Source organism: Octopus bimaculoides, chromosome 2 (genome assembly GCF_046866305.1).
Source record: "Octopus bimaculoides isolate indiv1 chromosome 2, ASM4686630v1, whole genome shotgun sequence".
Taxonomy (NCBI): Eukaryota; Metazoa; Mollusca; class Cephalopoda; order Octopoda; family Octopodidae; genus Octopus; species Octopus bimaculoides.
In genome coordinates this window covers 15,150,363-15,172,244 of record NC_142929.1, presented here as the reverse complement: position 1 = coordinate 15,172,244, position 21,882 = coordinate 15,150,363, and the positions used below count along the sequence as shown (strand labels likewise).

The 21,882-nt window shown below is 36.8% G+C and overlaps 1 protein-coding gene across 1 annotated transcript; it reads right to left on the bottom strand.

Moving 5' to 3' along the window:
* Positions 1 to 1,371: 1,371 nt before the first annotated feature.
* LOC106876003 (putative dimethyladenosine transferase) lies at positions 1,372 to 21,454 on the bottom strand. The gene is made up of 12 exons (XM_014924356.3): positions 19,394 to 21,454; positions 17,267 to 17,340; positions 14,737 to 14,823; positions 14,109 to 14,170; positions 12,776 to 12,869; positions 11,187 to 11,236; positions 10,266 to 10,389; positions 9,652 to 9,744; positions 7,918 to 7,982; positions 6,389 to 6,452; positions 3,341 to 3,447; positions 1,372 to 1,453 (listed from the first exon to the last, which is right to left on the bottom strand). Exons 1-12 carry the CDS (start codon positions 19,449 to 19,451, stop codon positions 1,411 to 1,413), a joined length of 921 nt encoding a protein of 306 aa, XP_014779842.1. The 5' UTR covers positions 19,452 to 21,454; the 3' UTR covers positions 1,372 to 1,410.
* Between the last annotated feature and the right edge of the window lie 428 nt (positions 21,455 to 21,882).

Below are 21,882 nucleotides of genomic sequence, written 5' to 3'. Positions count from 1 at the left end.
ACTTACTGAATCTTGCATAGAAGTTTGGCAATTTTGCACTCTGTAATTAGGGTGTTTGTTACTCATAATTATTTATAAAAGTATATCTTTTGAGCCCCTCCCCCAACTTCCCATATCATTTCCATTTACATCATTCCAACGTCAGTATGTCTTTAGACCTATTCTTCATGTCATACCAACTACAATTGATGTTTATGTATTAAGTATTGTTTGAAGATGGCATTCAAAATAAAATCATTGTTTATAAAACCCTACTTTGGCTGTTTATTTGTTTATCTCTTGTCCGTTCTATATTTCTGATTGAACATTATTGACCTGTTTAATACTTTCCAGCTTGCACCCAAGAATGTAAGACCCATATCAATCATTTAACATCTCTTTTCGCTGCTGGCATGGGTTGAACAGTTCAATCAGAGCTGACAAGCTGCACCAAGCACCAGTTCCTTGTTTTGGCAAGGTTTCTATGGATAGATGCTCTTCCTGATGCCAACCACTTTACAGAGTGTTCTGGGTGCTCTTCAGCTCAGTTGGGAGAGTGACCCCTAAAAGGATGTAAAACAAAGTTGATGTGATTTGAACTCAGATTGTAAAGAACTAGAAATAAATGCCACTAGGCAATTTTTCTAATACTAACAGGTCTGCTAAACCACTATTCTAAGAATAACAAGAACACTCAGAGAGCACAAACTTACACCAAGGCAACATCAATGTCCTCTCAACAGATTAGCTGGAGACGGTTTTTAAAATGAGAATATCTGAAATAAATTTGATTGCTCCCACAAACAAGAATACTAGAAATGAACCCGACTGCTCTCAAAAATTAAGTAGAAAAACAGGAAAAATAATCCATAATCCTCGTTCAGCACCAGATTGATCCCAAAATTTAATCAGTTTATGCCAGTAACAAGGCCAAACATCCCTGAAAGTTTCATCCGAATCCATCCAACGGTTCTTGAGATATCTTGTCCACGAACAAACAAACAAATGCAACTGAAAACAATACCTCTGCCTTCACTAAGGCGGAGGTAATAACAATGACTTTTGAAATTGTTACAAGATCAAACATTTGGAGGGGGAAGGTACCAACATTTGGAAAGCTGCTGCTGCTGATTACTCAAATACTGGGCAATCCATAATGGCAGGATCTATGTTAAAAACCATTCCTCTGAGTATATTCTTCTTAACACACTTTGAATGTATTCTTCTGCACCCAAAATAAGGTTTTTAGAACTTTTGTTATTTCATTCATAGTCAATTAAATTTACTCCACATTAAATGACTGATACTTGATACATAGGGGAAAAAAAAGTAAATACTTAGTCCAGATCTAAAGTCTTTTCATATGAATAAAAAAAAGCAAAATGTTTAGTATTTTTATACATAATTTATTTACATAGATTTAACCTTCTTTCAAGAGAAATGGAATCCTTGTTCATTAAATGCTAGCATCAAACTGAAAAAAAAAAAAAAATTACGTATCAAATAAAGAATTAACAAATAGCAATTGGAGCTGACATTATAATGCATCCATATGATGACGTATCTCATTTGCTAAGGAGGCAAAGAGTAGAAGTCATACTTAAACTCTTAACATATTATCCCATATATTTTCATTCAGAGATGTCTAGTAAATATATATTTGAACGAAAATATACGTTCACTGTACTCTGAAGATATCTGTCACTTATTTCTAACCTGAAATACTTCGTTCATGATGCTATTCCCGTTTTTTCTGTCATTATTGATCAGTAACTATCATTTCTATCAGTAACTTCATAATAAATCAAACCTGATCCAAAATAATCTTCTGTACTTATTCTTCCATGTTGTGGGGGTACACTCTTCGCCTGGGAAGGTTTTGGCATTTATAAGCAGCCATCTTTCCCTTTTCCTGGCGAGGATGTAGTCAATTTGGCTAGTGTGTCTGCCAGAACGGTAGGTGACTAGGTGACTGGCAGGTTTCTTGAAGTTAGTATTGCAGAAATTCTGCCAAATCAGATTGGAGCCTGGTGTAGCCATCTGGTTTCACCAGTCCTCAGTCAAATTGTCCAACCCATGCTAGCATGGAAAGCGGATATTAAACGATGATGATGATAAGATAGACAAACTCTGATGGCTACAACATAGCTGGCCTGTATAGGTCTGTGACTAAGCCATCACAATTGGAGAAATACCGTGCTAAATTCATGGTGAATCTGTACCTTCATTCTGCACAACTGGAGAATGAAATGAGAACAGAGTTGCCATCACGACAACTTCGACATTCTGAGGTTAGTGTCAAAAGCATGGAAAGCAGACGTTAAACGATGATGATACAGATTCAAAATAAATAATTAAAAAATATCGTTTTTGGAAAAGAAATTGAAAAAAGATGCGTATGTTAAATATAACTTTTATTGGTCTGTAAGTGTCTTTCACTATATTCTGGGTCAACCAATAACTTTTGAATGAAGTTGATTGACAGAAAGTGTAAAGAGACCCATCACGTGTGTGTCAAGGCACATGTCTTAGTGATTAGGGTATCCAGCTCATGATCGTAAGGTTAGGAGTTCAATTCCTGGTGGCACATAGTACCCTTGAGCAAGACACTTCATTTCACATTGCTCCAGTTCACTCAGCTGGTAAAAACGAGTTGTACCAGTAATTTAAAGGGTTAACCATGTCAATATTCTGTGTCATGCTGAATCTCACTGAGAACTATGTTAAAAGTATGAGTGTCTGTGGAGCGTTCAACCACTTGCACATTAATTTCACAAGCAGGTTGTTCTGTTGATTGAAACAACTGGAACCTTTGTTGTGATAACCGATGGAGTGCTAGTGCATAGCATTTACCTGTTGGTCTAATTAAGTGTGTCCTGGAGAATAAGGTAACAGGGTTACACACGTTATGATTATGAGCTCAAAGTTTTAATGACATCATTGTGTTGTATGTTTAGTTAAGATACATTACTTAGTCTAAACCATGAAGTAAAGAGTTGTAAGGTACTATTCTGATTTCATTGTTTAGTTAGAGAAGAGCTTCCATTAGTGAATAATAAACACACTTGTTACAGCAATGTGGAAAACATTAAAATTAGTAAAAGTAGAAAAACCAATGGATATGTCATCACCATCACCAAATATCTGTTTTCTCAGCTGGTATGGTTTGACAACCAGAGCTGGCAAGTCAGAGGGCTGGACCAGGCTCTAGTTGTCTGTTTCGGCACGGTTTCTATGGCTGGATGCCAACCACTTTAAAGAGTGTACTGGGTGCTTTTTATACATGGCACCAGTACTGAAAGGGTGAAGAATGGAGATTTTAAGATTAGTATTAAAAGAGATTAAGTATATAAATACAAACCTGAGAAAGTCATCAATATCCATAGTTCTTGCACGTTTCTTGTTAAAATCTGACTGTACGAGGATATCATTGATTTTCTGTTTAATATCAAAGCCTTCTGGAATTGGCTGCATTAAAAAAGGAAAAACGTTTACAATTCTATAATATTAATGACGTGTAGGGACATCATATTTCGTTGTGCAACTATAATATACTACAAAGTCTATTAAACGTTTTTATAAGACAATTCTGTGTTCTACTATGTTAGCAGTGTTATTACATCACTTGTTAAGATGATCTCTTCAGATTTTGTATAGAAATTAGAGCTAGCACTAATTTTCTTACAATGTTTCATATCCCAGATGGTTGATGTGGATTAATGAGTTGGATGGGTGCTAATGAAGGGGCAAAAACTCCTGAAATATGACATATATGTCCATTACCCATTTTTTATCTTCAAACTCCTTGTTGTTTACACCAGGCATCTTGGATACAAAACATTGAGACAAAACCAGTGCTGCTGATAATTTCTATAGAAAATCTGTAGAGATAACTTTAACAATTCTATAAGGTTTAACCCTTTTGTTACCATATTTCTGTTGAGGTGCTCTGCATTTCTTTCAATCAATTTTAAATATAACAAAGAATTTAGTAAAATAACTTAGTTATCATTAAGCTAGTGTTAGGAAAATAAATTACGACTGAGGTTTGGTGGAGGATTTTAATTCAAAACTTTTGAAAACAAAACATTTATACTACAGAACCAGAGGCGGTTTCAGGTGGGTTGGTATCAAAAGGGTTAGATTAATCATTTGTTAACCCTTTTGTTACCATATTTCTGTTGAGATGCTCTGTGTTTCTTTCAATCAATTTTAAATATAACAAAGAATTTAGTAAAATAGCTTAGTTATCATTTAGCTAGTGTTAGGAACATAAATTGTGACTAAAGTTTGGTGGAAGATTTTAATTCAGAACTTTTGAAGACAAGACATTTGTACTCAGAGCCAGAGGCAGTTTCAGGCGCGTTTTTACCAAAAGGTTTAAAGTGTGAATTTGATCAAGACTCCACTATCTCCCTGTTTCTATCAACAGTAGCATTTAGATTTTCTAATACATAAATTGTTGTTCATAAAATATTCATTAACTATTACAAAAAAATAATCCTTTTAATTTGTGGAATTCTCGACATGTTTTTATATACATATTCTTTGAGTTTCAGTCCTTAGACTGCAACCATTCTGTGGCACTGCTTTGAAGAATTTTCGAGTTGAATGAATCAACCCCAGTATTAATTACATTCTTGTAAAGTCCGGTACTTATTCTGTCTCTTTTGCTGAACTGCTAAGTTATAGGGATGTAATTACACCAACACCAGTTGCCAGGTGGTGGTGACGGACAAACAGATACAAAGACACACACACACATATACAAGTTTCTTTCAGCTTCTGTCCACCAAATCCACTTGCAAAGCTTTGGTGACCCCACCCAAAGGCTATACTAGAAGACACTTATCCAAGGTGCCATGTAGTAGGACTGAACTCAGAACCATGGGGTTAAGAAGCAAACTTCTCACCATGGCTGCATCAATTTTCCACTCTTATCATCTTCCCAAAGGGTTTTCTTTTTTTTTTATTCAGAACTAGATTTTTCAAATACTAGGAACTTTTTTTTTTAATTCAGACATCATCCCTAATTTTTTAAAATTTCTTTCTATGAATGTCTTCTAATTAATAAAAACTAAAACAGTGCTTATTTGCCAATTAAATAATTTCCATAATTACATTTGTATATAAAATCACTTGCTTCTTTTTTAAATCTAATTAATTTAGACTGAGATGAAGAATTTAACAATGCAAAGTACTTTACTTTGATTACAGAAGTTGGTTGTCAAAGAATATTAAAATCATTGAAATTCTACGAAAATAGCAAATAAATTCTTGTGAAAATAACCTGTTTTAAATAAATTATTCTTAATGAGTCATTTTATTGATAATATGGTTACCATTATAATTAAATACAGAAGCTCCAGGATAAATCTTCAACTGCTAGTAACATGAAAATTTTTTTTTACTTTGACATCATGTAATAGTGAAAAAATCCAATTACATTTCATCAAATTAGAATTTAATCTTAATTAACATGTGAACTGCCACACCCTGTTATTGTAACATACTGGTGACACCATGTATTTCCAGTCACATTGCATATTGTTTAGTTACAAAGGAATGTAATTTTTTTGCATTTTAAAAATATTTCATAATTATTTAGCACTCATGTCATTTACATATTCTTGTAACCATGTCAAAGATACAGAATAAGATATTTTCTCAAATTATGAAAAATGTATCACTAGCGGGGCATATGGCAGTTGTGTGAATGAAGTTTGCAATGAATCACCACTGGTACATGTTGAAGATATATATAATAAAACAGAGTTTGTGTGTGTATGTGTATGTTCATTATGGATTCGAAAACGGAGTTGCCGATTTTGTTGTATGAGGTATCAAAAGATACAGTAATCTTTCAGCTACCAATTAAAGTATGTTTTTGGCAGAACAATTCTTTTTTACTAAAAAATAACCTCGAAAACAAGGTCAGGTCGCACAATTTTGAAGTCTTTAGCTAAGGGAGGCAACTCTGCCTGAACAATCTTTATCAACACTCGAGTTCATAACTAATGTAAACACACACACACACATATTAAGTGCAAGAATGACTTTGTGGTTCAGAAGTTTGCTTCCCAACCACATGGTTCCATGTTCAGTCCCTTTGCTTGGTATCTTGGACAAATGCTTTCTACTATAACCCTAGACCAAACACAAACTTGTGACTGAATTTGGTAGACAGAAACTGCAGCATTGTTAATCAGAAAATGACTGAAAAACAAGTTTATAAAGAAGAGTTGTTTGCTTCATACTCCTCATGTGCTGATTCTGCCCATAAGAAAGGAATAAATAATACAATGTGGCTGTAAGTCATAACATCCAGGCAACGCTGGGGTGCATTGCTAATAAATAAAAAATACATTAAAACCAGAAGTTGATTAAAATACAAACAATATTCATTTACCTTATTTTTCATAGAACAATACATTTGATAATTTTTCTGAAGAGAATCGACCACAGAAGACACTCTGAAAGTAAGAAAATTCACCAGTTTTCAGCGAGGAAACTATAAACACACACTCATGCATACATATTCTTTATTTGTGAGTTAAGAAGGTTACCAATGGTTTCACGTAAACAGAAATCTAACAATTACAAAGCCAGTCACATGGGAATGTTGGTACTCGTCTCCATATATATGTATATCAGGTAACACTTGAAGGCTACTGGTAACATGTAACTAAGTACAATCTGTCGAAACTAAACTGGCGAATTCACCTTGCAGGTTTGATGGAAAGAATGATCTTTGGACACCCTGCAACATAAAAAAAAATTCAAGGGTGGATGGATTCATAAGAGCCAACAATCACCCAATTGTGCATAAATTTTTCAAATTCCTACTGACTTGTAGGTATCCATTGGTGGAAAAAGTCTAAGAGAAGGCACTCTGAAATCAAACCAGCAGTTGATATAACTGTCAGCCTTCTTGCAATGCTGTGTCATTAGATTCCAGCTATAAATACTTAAATGTTGTACAAGCATGTTATTTTAATCCAATGATGTACAGATGTCTCACTATGTCTGGTTCATGTCTCTTTATTAAAATTCCGTGGTGATGGCTCAGAGCACACAGATGTAATTTGATTGAGGCAGCTATCATCATTATCATCATAAAAATATGTATGTACATATACATATGTATATATATATATATATATATATATATATATATATATATATATATATATAGGAGCACTCTGTCGGTTACAACAACGAGGGTCCCTGCAGATACAATCAATGGAACAGCCTGTTCATGAAATTAATATGCAAGTGGCCAAGCACTTCACAGAGTATGACAAAGCTGGCCCTTTGAAATACAGGTACAACCCATGTTTGCCAGCTGAGTGGACTGGAGCAACATGAAATAATGTGTCTTGCTCAAGGACGCAATGCGTCGCTGGGAATTGAACTCAAGACCTTACAATCATGAGCAGAATGCCTTAACCACTAAGCCTCGCACCTTCATATATATGTGTGTGTGTTACCATCATCATTGCTTTAATGTTCACTTCTCCATGCTTGCATGAGTCAGATGGAATTTGTTGAAGATTCTCTATTGCTAGATGCCACTCCAGTTACCAAACCTCACCCGTTTCGAATATACAAAGCATATATAAAGTAAACCTAGCAAAAAATAATAACAATATGTCCCCAAGCTGTTTGAAATCTTAGCTTAGTTGCTGCTGTTCCATGTATGAAGTTGATAAAAAGAAACCTTTCTCTGTTTATTGCAGTTAACATTTCCAGATGATCTTATTTCTTATTCCTGGCAGCCAAAACTTAGCCAATGTAAAGTTAAAAAAAAAAAAAAAAGGGCCCAACATTCACAATGTAACCTAATACATTCATAGGAACTTGTGCTACTGTAAAAGATTTGTAGAAAAGTCAATTTCAAATACTAATAAATTTAAAGAAAACAGTGGATTTACTTACTTGAATGCTGCAGAAAGTGTTTTGTTCTTTCTACAAAAACAGATTTTAACCATGGCATCCCATTCCTTGGAAGAAGGAAAGAAAGAAAAAATAAAAGATAAGAATCTGAAGAAAAAGATTAACCTTTTCTGGCATCAACCTATCTCTATTAACCATTTAGGATTCAGATTGTTCTGTCAGATATATTCTTTTACTAGTTTCAGTCATTTGACTGCGGCCATGCTGGAGCACCGCCTTTAGTCAAGCAAATCGATCCCGGGACTTATTCTTTGTAAGCCTATTACTTATTCTATCAGTCACTTTAGCCGAACTGCTAAGTGATGGGGTCAGAAACACACCAGCATCGGTTGTCAAGCAATGCTAGGGGGATAAACACAGACGCACAAACACGGCGTTAGGAAGGGCATCCAGCTGTAGAAACTCTGCCAAATCAGATTGGAGCCTGGTGTTGCCATCCGGTTTCACCAGTCCTCAGTCAAATCGTCCAACCCATGCTAGCATGGAAAGCGGACGTTAAGCGATGATGATGATATATACATATATACAATAGGTGGAAAACTATCCCACCTACACTAGATGGCATTGTTGCTTAACCTTAAGGACAAACTGAAAGTGACATGGCTAACAATATGTAGCATCTCATCCAACCAGGCTGACTCGCATGATTGCGTGGTAAGTAGCTTGCTTACCAACCACATGGTTCCGGGTTCATTTCCACTGCATGGCACCTTGGGCAAGTGTCTTCTACTATAGGCTCGGGCTGACCAAAGCCTTGTGAGTGGATTTGATAGACAGAAACTGAAAGAAGCCTGTCGTATATATATATATATATTTAAGTGTGTGTATATGTTTGTGTGTCTGTGTTTGTCCCCGCTAACATTGCCTGACAACTGATGCTGGTGTGTTTACGTCCCCGTAAATTAGCGGTTCGGCAAGAGACCAATAGAATAAGTATTAGGTTTACAAAGAATAAGTCCTAGGGTCGATTTGCTCGACTAAAGGCGGTGCTCCAACATGGCCGCAGTCAAATGACTGAAACAAGTAAAAGAGTAAAAGAGAGTAAAAAAAAAAAATACAATGGATCCAAAACAATACTGAAATCCACATTTTGGAAATCATCATCATCATCGTTTTCAATGTCCACTTTTCCATGCTTGCATGGGTCAGATGGAATTTGTTGAGGTGGCTTTATTACTGCCAACCCTCACCTGTCACCAACTAAGGTAATATTTCTCCATGACCAGACATGCTTGCATGATAGTGACACTTGTTTATTATACCTATCATTCAAAATCAAGGTGAGAAGGCAGTAACACACAGGCACGTATACATATATACGATGGGCTTCTGTGGTGGGCCTGGAGCGATAGTAGAAAACGCATATGCAACAGAAAGGCAGCGAGCTGTAAGAAACGTTAGCACACCGGACGAAATGCTTAGTGGTATTTCGTCTGCCATTACATTTTGAGTTCAAATTCCGCCGAGGTCGACTTTGCCTTTCATCCTTTCGGGGTCAATAAATTAAGTAGCAATTATGCACTGGGGTTGATGTAATCGATTTAATCCCTTTGTCTGTCCTTGTTTGTCCCCTCTACATTTAGCCCCTTGCGGGCAATAAAAAAATAAATAAAAAAAATAAGAAAACACATATGCAACTGTAAAGTCTTTATGCAGAAACTGATGCGCATAAACCATACATGCAAATGCATAGCGTATAGAGAACTAGGTACAAACCTCAAAATTGATGGGTGGTGGAGGAACTTTCTGTTCCAATCTTACAACACAGGATTCAACTTTTGGTGGTGGCCGGAAATTGTTTCTTCCAACCTAATAACAAACATAAAAAAGAATATGTGCTGTTAATCCCTGCAATACCAACTGCTTTGTAGCTATTTTCAGAGAGTCAATCTCTAGGATGTTTTTAAATATGAAATATTCAAGATTGCAGAGGGAGGTATAAGGAATTAAGTGAGAAATGGGATAAATGGATATTTTATAAAGAGAATTAAAGACAAAAAGCAATAGGAAGTTTATGTGCAAATCAATTTTGTAGAATAAAGTAAATATCTGAAAAAAGAAAGTATGTCAAAGAACTATAAAGTCCTCTTCTAACCAAAAGTGCATTCCTCAGAAGCTCACTTCTCATGTTTCACCTCCACTAACCATTAATCACAAACTGAGCCATAACCTCATCCACTTGTCTCTACTCAAAAACCTAAGCAGGCTTTAAAAAGGTCATTGCCATAACCTGTCTGTCTCAAAATAACAAACACACACACACACAGAGAATGGGCTAAAAGTAGGTGGAACCAGCTAAACAAGATGCAGTGAAGAGCAAGATTAGTTACCTTCATAAGATGATGGACAGTTGCTAAAAGCTGTGTATTTACAGAGAGTCGACAATAAAGCTTGCTTCCAGGTGTTGCTACCAATCGGTCAGCAAATTCTTTCTGGAACATCAGTACAGCAGACCTTTGGAAAAAAATAACAGAATGTAATTAGTTATTTCATCATTGAAGCAAGATATATGAAGAATTATACAATATCATCATTACCATTACCATCAGTTCCTAAGTGGTGGTAAATATTACTTCTTGGTATAGTTACTGCTTTCGACTCCTGTGCAGGTGGTATGTAAAAAAAACACCACTTGAGCGTGGCTGTTGCCAGTACTGCCGGACTGTCCCTCGTGCTGGTGGCACGTAAAAAGCACCCACTACACTCTCGGAGTGGTTAGGAAGGGCATCCAGCTGTAGAAACTCTGCCAGATCAGATTAGAGTCTGGTGTAGCCATCTGGTTCGCCAGTCCCCAGTCAAATCGTCCAACCCATGCTAGCATGGAAAGCGGACGTTAAATGATGATGTCTCTTATAGGAGATTTCAGAATAGTTAATTTGCTTGTTGCAAAATCAGTGACTGTGTATCTATTTTTTATATACTGCAAGCTGTGGGGGTGAACAACTGCTATCTCTAGCAGACGAGTATTCACCACCAAGGATGACCACAAAGAGGTTGAAACCGTACAGTCTGGTGGTGTTGTAGCTGGAAGATAGTATGGGATTCCCTCCCCTGCTTGCAATATATATTGGGTGCAGATTGCATCGAATAACCAGATAATCATGAATCATGATTTCTAAAACTATTTTCTCAAGAAAACTGGAGCTATGAAACCTAAACAACTCTGGGAAACGTGCATCTAGTTCATATGGCTCACAATGCAATAGTAGACTAGTTTGCTGATGCAGAGAAAAGAGTAAAAAGATCCTCACCGGAAAAAGGGTCTGTGCAATAATAATTTGAATACAAAAGGAGATGAAATCTGAAATAAAAATGAGAGAAAATAAATCAATAAAGAAATACAAGAAAAAAAAAGACAACATAGTGTCTTTTTCGACTTGATTTCTGAAAAAACCCTTTCTCTGCAGACAACATGTTAGTAGAATCTTTTATATTTACATTAACCCTTTTGTTACCTTATTTCTGTTAAGATGCTCTGTGTTTCTTTCAATTTATTTTAAATATATCAAAGAATTTAGTAAAATAACTTTGTTGTCATTAAGCTAGTGTTAGCAACATAAATTAAGACTAAGGTTTGGTGGAAGATTTTAATTCAGAACTTATGAAAACAAGATATTTGTACTACAGAGCCAGAGGTGGTTTCAGCCAGGTTGGTACCAAAAGGGTTAAATTAATCATTTGTTAACCCTTTTGTTACCATATTTCTGTTAAGATGCTCTGTGTTTAGTTATCATTAAACTAGTGTTAGGAACATAAATTGTGACTTAGGTTTGGTGGAAGATTTTAATTCAAAACCTATGAGAACAAGACATTTGTACTACAGAGCCAGAGATGGTTTCAGGTGGGTTGGTATCAGAAGGGTTAAGAATCTACCAAACTACACTTTGAAGGAAGACAACAAAATTCAAACGAAACATTAAATTTCTTAACAATTATATCAAGTGCGTTATTTTTTTACGTAGAACGAATGGCTGCTCAGTTTGCAATCACACAGTCCTAGGTTCAATCCTAGTGTGTGGCACCAGGGCAAGTCCCTTCTATTAAAGACTTATAAGAGAAATTTGGTGGACATAAACCGAGCAGAAGGCCGTGAGACTCACACACACATATAGCATGTTATGTTATATACATTTAAGGCAGCAAATTGGTAGAATTGGAAGCATAGTAGAGAAAATACTTAGCAGTGATTAGTTCATCTTTATGTTCTGAGTTCAAATTCTGCCGAGGTTGATTTTTACCTTTCATTCTTTAAGGGTTGATAAAGTAATTACAGTTGAGTACTAGGGTCATTGCAAATGACTTGCCCTCTCCCCACCAAAAGTTTCAAGACTTGTGCCTATAGTAGAAAGGACCACATATATATATATATACATATCTGTGTGGGATGAATAATTGATATGTTGAATAAAAAGAGCTTGAGATTTTCCATTCTACTGCACTTACCTCCCTTTACATCTGGTTGATTTTGTTTGTTTTCGTTTGTCTTTCCTAAAGAAATCATCTAAAGTCCATTTTCCATCTGGCATGGGTTGGACGGTTTGACAGGAGCTGGCAAGCCAGGGAGGTGTACCTGGCTGCAATTGCCTGTTTTGGCATAGCTTCTGCAGCTAGATGCCATTTCTAACACCAACCCCTTAACAAAGTGTACTGGGTGCTTTTTATGCGACACCAGCCCAGGTGCTGGTGTCCTGTAAAACAGAAATCAACTTCTAATCCCCTTTTTTCCACCTAGAGGCAGCCCTCCAGCTTGGCCACAGTTCAATGACTAACACCAGTAGAAAAACAAAAGGAAATTCAAGAACATTTTGAAAGTTAGCCATCACAGTAAAATAATTCTTACCTGATAAGGGAGATTGGCAACACAGATGTCAAAATAAGGCAGATCACTCTTGAGGACGTTACCAATTATTAAATGTAATTTATTATACAAAGGTCTGAAATGAAAAATATTTATTTCATGTTAATCATACTTCAAACCTTGAGCAAGAAATCTTCTGTTGTGATATCATCCTCTTATGACATGTTAAGAACTTGTAGACACATGGTCGACGTCTCAGATATGAAACATCATCATCATTTAACGTTCGCTTTCCATGCTAGCATGGGTTGGATGATTTGACTGAGAACTGGTGAACCAGATGGCTACACCAGGCTCCAATCTGATTTGGCAGAGTTTCTACAGTTGGATGCCCTTCCTAACGCCAACCACTCTGAGAGTGTAGTGGGTGCTTTTACGTCCCACCCGCACGAGGGCCAGTCACACGGTACTGGCAACAGCCATACTCAAAATAGTGTTTTTTACGTGCCACCTGCACAGGAGCCAGTCCAGTGGCAATGGCAACGACCTTGCTCGAATGTTTTTTCACGTGCCAGTAAGGCAACGCTGGCTGGTAGCGAATACATTTGAATGGTGCTTTTTACATGCCACCAGCATGGAAGCCAATCGGATGCTCTGGCAGCGATCACGCTCGGAAGGTGCTCTTAGCACTTCACTAGCACGGCTGCGTCAAAACAAAATCAATGCTGGTTATAATTTCTATTGAAAATCTGTAGAGATGACTGTAACACTTGTTATGACAATTTGCCCATGCTTGCAAGACTAATATGGGTCTTCCCCATTTGTAAAGAAATTTACACTTACACATTTACCCTCAGTGTGCAATGAGATTACTTGGTTGAATGAACCGGAATTTTTTTTTGTAAAATGAAGAACAACTTCATTATTTTCACTGTTCATAAACATGTTTTTCAGAAGATACAGGTCACTGCACACAGTTTACATAAATTTAATATATTTTTTGATATATTTTATAAGCGAAACAATAATCTTCTACTTTTAAAATATACTAAAAAATATATTAAAACTATGTAAACCGTGTGCTTTTCCTTGGCCATAGTCCTTTTATTTCCCAATTTTTTTTATTTAAGTCTTATCATCAAGGTGGCAGAATTGTTAACACAATGGACAAAATGCTTAGCACCATTTCGTTCCTGTATACATTCTTAGTTCAGATTCCACCACAATCAACTTTGCCTTCCATCATTTCAGGGTTGATAAAACAAGTACTAGTTGGGCACTGGGGTCAATGTAATTGACTAGTCCCATCCCCTAAAATTTCAGGAATTATGCTTATAGGACTATTATTATTAATAAAGAACAAATATAAACTTACGTTCCTTGAATACGTTTCTGTAATTCTGCTGCTAGTCTGGGATCAACTTCACATGCAGTGACCTGAAGAAAATTTAGTAAAAAATTCTTTTAAATGCAATAAGAGAAATAACGAAGGACTTAAACAGTGGGTTTCACCATCAAAATCCACAAACTTTAACATCTGTGGTACCTATTTAATACTTAAGTAGACTGAGCTATTTGGAAATTAAGTCAATTTGCAATAGATACAATGCAGTGTTAGTCATCATCATCATCATCGTTTAACGTCCGCTTTCCATGCTAGCATGGGTTGGACGATTTGACTGAGGACTGGTGAACCAGGTGGCTACACCAGGCTCCAATCTGATTTGGCAGAGTTTCTACAGCTGGATGCCCTTCCTAACGCCAACCATTCCGAGAGTGTAGTGGGTGCTTTTATGTGCCACTGGCATGAAGGTCAGTCAGGAGGTACTGGCAACGGCCACGCTTGAAATGGTGTATTTTATGTGCCACCTGCACAGGAGCCAGTCTAGGGGCACTGGCAACGATAACAAAGGTAAATTTGTAGCCTTCTACATTTCACAGTCCAACTTTGTCAGCAAGAGATATCTTTCTACGAAATACAGGTAAAAACAATAGCTCCATACCTTCTTTGCACATTCCAATAATTTTACAGTCATGTTTCCAGTACCTGGACCAACTTCAAATACAGTGTCAGTATTTCGAATGGCAGCCTATAAATTGAAAGGAAAAACTGATAAAAGGAAATGATCATAATAGTTGTAGAGTATCATACAAGCAATATTTTGAGCTGGCAGGATTGTTAGTAAGCCAGGCAAAATACTAAGCAGCATTTCATCCATCTTTATGTTCAGAGTTCAAATTCAGCTGAGGTCAACTTTCATCATCATCGTTTAACGTCCGCTTTCCATGCTAGCATGGGTTGGATGACTTGACTGAGGACTGGTGAAACCGGATGGCAACACCAGGCTCCAATCTAAATTTGGCAGAGTTTCTACAGCTGGATGCCCTTCCTAACGCCAACCACTCAGAGAGTGTAGTAGGTGCTTTTACGTGTCACCTGCACGAAGGCCAGTCAGGCGATACTGGCAACGGCCACGCTTGAAATGGTGTCTTTTATGTGCCACCCGCACAAGCCAGTCCAGGGGCACTGGCAACGATCTCGCGCTTTCATCAATTCGGGGTCTGTAAAATAAGTACCAGCTGAGCACTGGGATCAACGCAACTGATTGGCCCCACTCCACCAAACTTGCTGGCCTTGTGCTAAACTTTGAAACCAATATTCTATGATTTAAATACTTTCCCAAAAAACTGTATTTTACACAAAAAAATAAGAAAATGTCCCTGATAAAATATTGTCCAAAATTGTAGTTTTTAATCTGAACACAGGATTCTGAGATATTTACGAAACCCAAATCTTTAGGGGTTTTCCATAAAATAAGGACATTCCTATATTAGCTAATTCTATTCCACTGAGTTATTTATCTTTAACAGATGTGGAAAGAAATGGTAAAAGCTGATCTTAGGATGCTGAACCTCATGAAGGAGATGACAAAGAACCACAACAATGTCAGGGAGATGTTTCAAAGACCAGTTCAACTCATGCAAGCATGGTAAAATAGACATGAAATGATAATGATAAAGGCCCATATTTTCAACATTATAAGTGGCTGTATGTTTCAAGTTTAGCAACCACATGGTTTTAGCCCAGATACCACAATGCAACACTTTGGCTAAGTTTCTTTGACCACAGCAACAAGTTGACCAGAACCTTGTGAGTGAAATTTGGTAAGCACAAACTGTGTGGTAGTCTGTCATTTCCTGCTTATGGTTGACTTAACCTGCTTTCTGGTTTAATTCCACAACCTGGCTCTTTATGAAGAAAGGGCCTGAGAACTCTACCTCAATGACCTTCAGTGGAGTCTACAACGCTGTAAGGATCTGGATCAAGTCTCAGGACTGATAATAACGTTCTGAAGAGTGATTTGTCTTATTTTGACATCTGTGTTGCCAATCTCCCTTAGGTAAGAATTATTTTACTGTGATGGCTAACTTTCAAAATGTTCTTGAATATCCTTCTGTTTTTCTACTGGTTTTAGTCATTGAACTGTAGCCAGATCAGATCAGATTGGAGCCTGGTGTAGCCATCTGGTTCACCAGTCCTCAGTCAAATCGTCCAACCCATGCTAGCATGAAAAGCGGACGTTAAACGATGATGATGATAATGATGTAGCTGTTAATTTTTAAAACAATATTGTAGGGTTGGTGTGAGAGACCAGATCTGGCCAGTTTGAACACAAAACAGGCAGAATACTTTTGGCCAGATATGGGCGGTTTAAATGCTAAAGGGTTAAACTGATACTCGGTTTAATCTTTTAGCACTAAAACTGGCCAGATCCAGCTTCTTAAATCTGCCCTACAATGTCATTCTAGAAATAAACAATCCCATCTTCAAAATCTCATAGCTATGAGATAAATCCACCATTAATTCAAAGCAATTTGAATAAATAAGCGAGAAGCTGGATTGAAGCCAGAATAGTGGCAGAAAACAGAGCTGGTTAGAGAGATTGTGTTTCAGCCTTATGTGTGTTACATGGCATGGAAAGAACTGACTAACATTTGACAGAGTAGAAACTGATTGTCAACGGATTATAGTACAGTAAGACAACAGGGTAACATCATTAATATGAGAAGTAAGGAAGGTAAAGAAGGAGAATGAAGTAAGGGAAGTTAAGAGGAGTATGAAATACTGTAACTGAATACAGTAAGGGAAGTTACAAGTAATTAAGAACAAGACAAAACCAAGACAGCACATTAAAGGATTCATCATCATCATTGTTTAACGTCCGCTTTCCGTGCTGGTATGGGTGGGACAGTTTGACTGAGGACTGGTAAGCCAGGAGGCAGCACCAGGCTCCAATCTGATCTGGCAAGGTTTCTACAGCTGGATGCCCTTCCTAATGCCAGCCATTCCAAGTGTGTAGCGAGTGTTTTTTATGTGCCACCGGCACAGGAGCCAGTCAGGGAGCACTGGCATCGACCACTTTCTGATGGTGCTTTTTACATGCCACCGGCATGGGAGCCAGTCAGGGTCCACAAAGTTAAAAAATTACATTTGGAAAACTCAAGACAAACAGAAGACTTTACTTGCATTACCTTTTCCACCATGGTTTTTACTACGAGTGGATTCTTTAGGATATGCTGTCCAATAGTTTTATTGAATGCAATTCCTGAAAGAGAAGAATGTAACAAGACATAAAAACTGAACTGAAAAGTGTAAAAGTATACAATAAAAATTACAATCAAATGTTTTGTTCCATTAAACATTTACTATATAGAAATTTTTTTTAAAATTAGATAATTTAGTTGCAAATATTTAAAAATTCCTTTTTAGTCTTTTACACATAATGTCAAGTTATAAGCCAGATTCTTCCACTTACATTGCTAATTCTCTCTCTCTCCAGTTTTTTTTTTTTCCCAATGTAAATACACTGCCAAGGCCCAACACTGAATTAATTAACCCTCTATCACTGCTCTAGAATATAATTCAAAAAGTCCAAACCAGACGATGGAAATATAAAATTTAGTGGCATTCATTCAGATTTACATAGATATTATTCCTGTCATGCCATTAGGGACATATTCTTATCTAGTCAAAAAAAGGGGGAGAATAATATCGTCTCCTCATATCGACACTCTAAAGACCAATACCGAAGGATCGAAAGTATTAGAATTGCCAAGATTGAAACATCGACTCTTTCAAGAAGGTCTTTCCAGTGCATTCTGCAGGCAAGTGGGACACCATCACTAAGTAGAATGTTAAAATACCCCAGGGCTATGTTCATGAGTGATGGGAGGCAAGAGGCTGAATTGGATGCTAAAATTGCTGGCACAGTGATACGCCAGTCCCAGCATTTGCTCATCAGAAGAGGAGAGGGTTAAAAGCGCGGGCTACTAATGAGAACCCAGGGTTGGGTTCAAAATACCATCAGGACACCTGATGAAGGCTGGAGAGTAAATCAGCCGAAACGTTGTGGTAACAACAAAGAAGATTAAACAAACCAAACTTGCTATCTTCAATTTGGTGTTCGTGCCTGCCCTCACCTATGGTTATAAATGTTAGGGTAATGACCGAAAGAGTTCAATCGCAAATAGAAGCGGCTGAACTAGGATCTTTTGAGCATCGTTACTCGAGTTCGTAGCTCGGAAATCAGAGTCTCACCAGGTCGAATAGCTACTTTTCTGCATCGTGAGATTATAGCTTCCATACTACGGACATGTGATTAGAATATCTCAGGAAAGACTCGCAAGAGAAGTTCTTCAAGCCAGTCAACCAGCAGGAAACCTAGGGGTAGACCAATAACGAAATGGTTGGAAAATATCTACTCTCAGATCGTCACACTTTGGAATCCAGTCGGAAAGGGTAATGAGAGATGTTTCGGATAGGATCCAACGGAAGAGATGCCTGCGGACTCTACCCCCATCATCCTACCAGGAATAGTGGGCGGAAAAACGGATGGATTATCAGTATAGTTACGAAGTAGAAATCTATCTATCTATTTAGATCGATAGATTAGGCCTTCAATTTTATATTTCATTCCAGTTGAGATCGTTTATCTCTTGACATAAATGGATACCCCAACTACTTTCGGTTTTCACCAGTACCAACAAACTGCAATTTACATTTCCAGGGTCCCTCGCCTCAGGATAATATATATGTGTGTGCGTGTGTTCTTTTGAAAATCCTATCCTTTTAAAGAGTATTATTGATGATCCCCATTTACTGAAATTGAGTATTTTCAGCAAGTTGGACGGAGTTTGTGTCAGTAATAGCGTAATAGTTACTCAACAGTAACATAATGTTTACATATTCACTCAGCATACGAGATATTAACAGTGAAGAGTTGTGACTTATCTAACAATGAGTAGATGTAAAGAATAAAGTATTTCAAAATGATTTTAAAAAAGTTTGAATGTAAAATTTAGTCGATAAGAAATTAAAGAATAAGTTTGCATCTATGAGGCACATGTCATGAAATTAGTCAATCACAACATAATCGCAGGGCTTGGTAAACGTTGGCAATGCCAGCGCAAAGATCTCTCCATCACAATAAATAATGCATTTTGTCGTTATACCATAAATAAATACATTGTTTGAGAAAACTAAATTTAAATTCGAAGAAATAATTGAAATGTCGTAGTTTTTTTCCTTCTTTTCATTCATTTAGAAATGTAGGATAATAATAACGTAGAATTGCCTGTACAATTCATTGTTAAACTTACCTTGTTTTTGAATTTCTTCATGTTTTCGAAACTTCTTTTCAGATTTAACTTTAGGCATCGTAATTAAGCCAGAGGTAAAACAATTAACAAACAACTTCCTAAACACGTGTGGGGGAAAGTGATTAAAGCTGAATATAACATTTATGGCCTTAGTTACGTAGTTTCTTCTAGCTTCATATCATCGGTGTTGTTAGTTGCGAAGAAATCGCTCTCCTCAATCATAATAATAATTATTACTGATTTCAGTTAAAAAAAAAAAAAAATGTCTTCAGATTTGTGAAGGAGAAATAAACGAAACTGTGATGTTCATGCCTTTCCAGAATACAATATATAAGATGCAAATTAATTTTATCTCCACATTTGTTTTTCTTAATACTTTTAACTTCTACATTCAACTTGTTTCAATTGCAGCCATGCTGGGGCACTGCCTTGAAGAATTTTTAGTCGAATGAATCGACCTCAGAACTTTTTAAAAACCTCGTATTTATTCTATCAGAATTTTTGCCGAACCACTAAGTTACGGAGACAAAAACACGTCATCACCGGTTGTCAAATGGTGGTAGGTGACTAATACACACATACGATGGGCCTCTTTCGGTTTCTGTCTACCAAATCCACTCACAAGGGTTTTTGTTGGCCCGAGCCTATAGTAGAGGGCCCTTGTTGAAGGTGCCATGCAGTGGACCTGAACCCAGAGCCATGTGGTTGGGAAGCAAGATTCTTAGCACACAGCCACGCCTTAAGGGAAAGTCTAATACTTATTTTCATTTACCCATTTATAAATACCTCTGGGTCTAAGAAACAAATGCAGTTTTAATATTTGTCAGACAGCATAATTCGCAACAATAAAAATGACCGAAAATAAAAAGAAGTAAACAAACTTTCAGTTCGTTTTTACTGTTCACTTTTGTAAATTGTAATCCGAGTCAACTTTTAAAATAAATTAAGAGTTATTTCATAAAAAAACAAAACAAAAAAAAAAAAACATTATCAACTCCTAGGGCAGCCCCGATTGAGAAAAACTTATAACCACAGATATTCTATTCGTGGCCACCCTGTCGTTTTGTATTGTGGTATAGGTTAGCTTAGAGCTGGATTATTTGGTCTGGTTGTGAGCTGCTCCCAATTAAAACAAATCCCATTTAGATTAACATGTTTATTTGCAGATTGGTGTTACAATTGTTTCTTTACAAAAAGCTGTTATGCTGAATGTCTGTAGTTCGTGTATGAGAATGTATGCTTGGCAAAAGGTGGTTTTTTAAACATGAGGTTGGTGCAGCATAACTACAGGTTGACCAAGAAAATCTGCTGATCCTCTGCCATGTATTTCCAACTAATCTTGATTTATAACAATGATTTGGAGCAAAAACTGCACAGAATCTTCTATTAATCTTGACACTACACAAATGCACCAGAACAATGTTTGACTGAAATATGGACCAAAACCACCTGATAAGGACAAGATCAGCACCAAATATGGAAACTTCTATATGCAGTGGCTTTTGCCTGAAACAGAACTGACGGAGTTTCAAATATTGTATTATTGTGAGGAAAAACAACTGCTGCAGATCAAGTAAAACATTTTACTTTAATTTTGGAACGATTTTTCAAGTGGTTGGTGTTAGGAAGGGCATCCAGCCGTAGAAACCATGCCAAATCATACTGGAGTGTAGTGCAGCCTTCCAGCCCTGGTCAAACAGTCGAACCCATGCCAGCATGGACAACGGACATTAAATGCTACTGCTGATGATTTTTTTATTTTAAATGGTTGGCTGCCAGTGCTCAGCCAAAGCAAACAATAAATCAGCTGGAGAAGAAATAACCATAAGGATTCCATGATATTCGCCAGTACTTTAAGGATTTTGTCTTAACAGTGTTTTTCAGATCGTTCTTATGCAACAAGGTAATTTAGATGATAGAACAGTGAATATCTCATCAATAGCTGAACTGACACTAGACTTCTGCCACTCACATGCTGTTGAGCCTGGTTTCTCAGCATGTCAGTCATAGCAGCAAGCCGTAGACTATGCGGCGGAACTGCAATGATGAATGGTAAACATTAAAAGATTCATCAAAAGACAAGGGCGACAACTCAAAATACTTAGTGAGGTTGCCTAAAACTGGAGCTGCAAATTTTTGTTTTATATCACAAAACAGGACATCAATTAATTACTTCCAATTGTGTTTTAAATAAAAAAAAAAAAATTTAAACTGTGGTTTTCACTGGGCAACATGTTTTTTTGAAATAGGATTTAGATTTTGTAAGAAAAATGTCAAACATTTCAAATAACAATGTTTAAATATGAATCATCGTTTTGAGTTTCCAACCCGTTTCCCATGCTTGCATGGATTGGACAGAATTTTTTCTCTGTTGTGTCTCATCCTTTGATGTAATTCCTGTCATCTGCTTAATGAAAACCTCATACCTGTACCATAAAGATTTTTTTTTTCAAAGAATTAACAGCATAACTAAAATGAAAATTACTTCA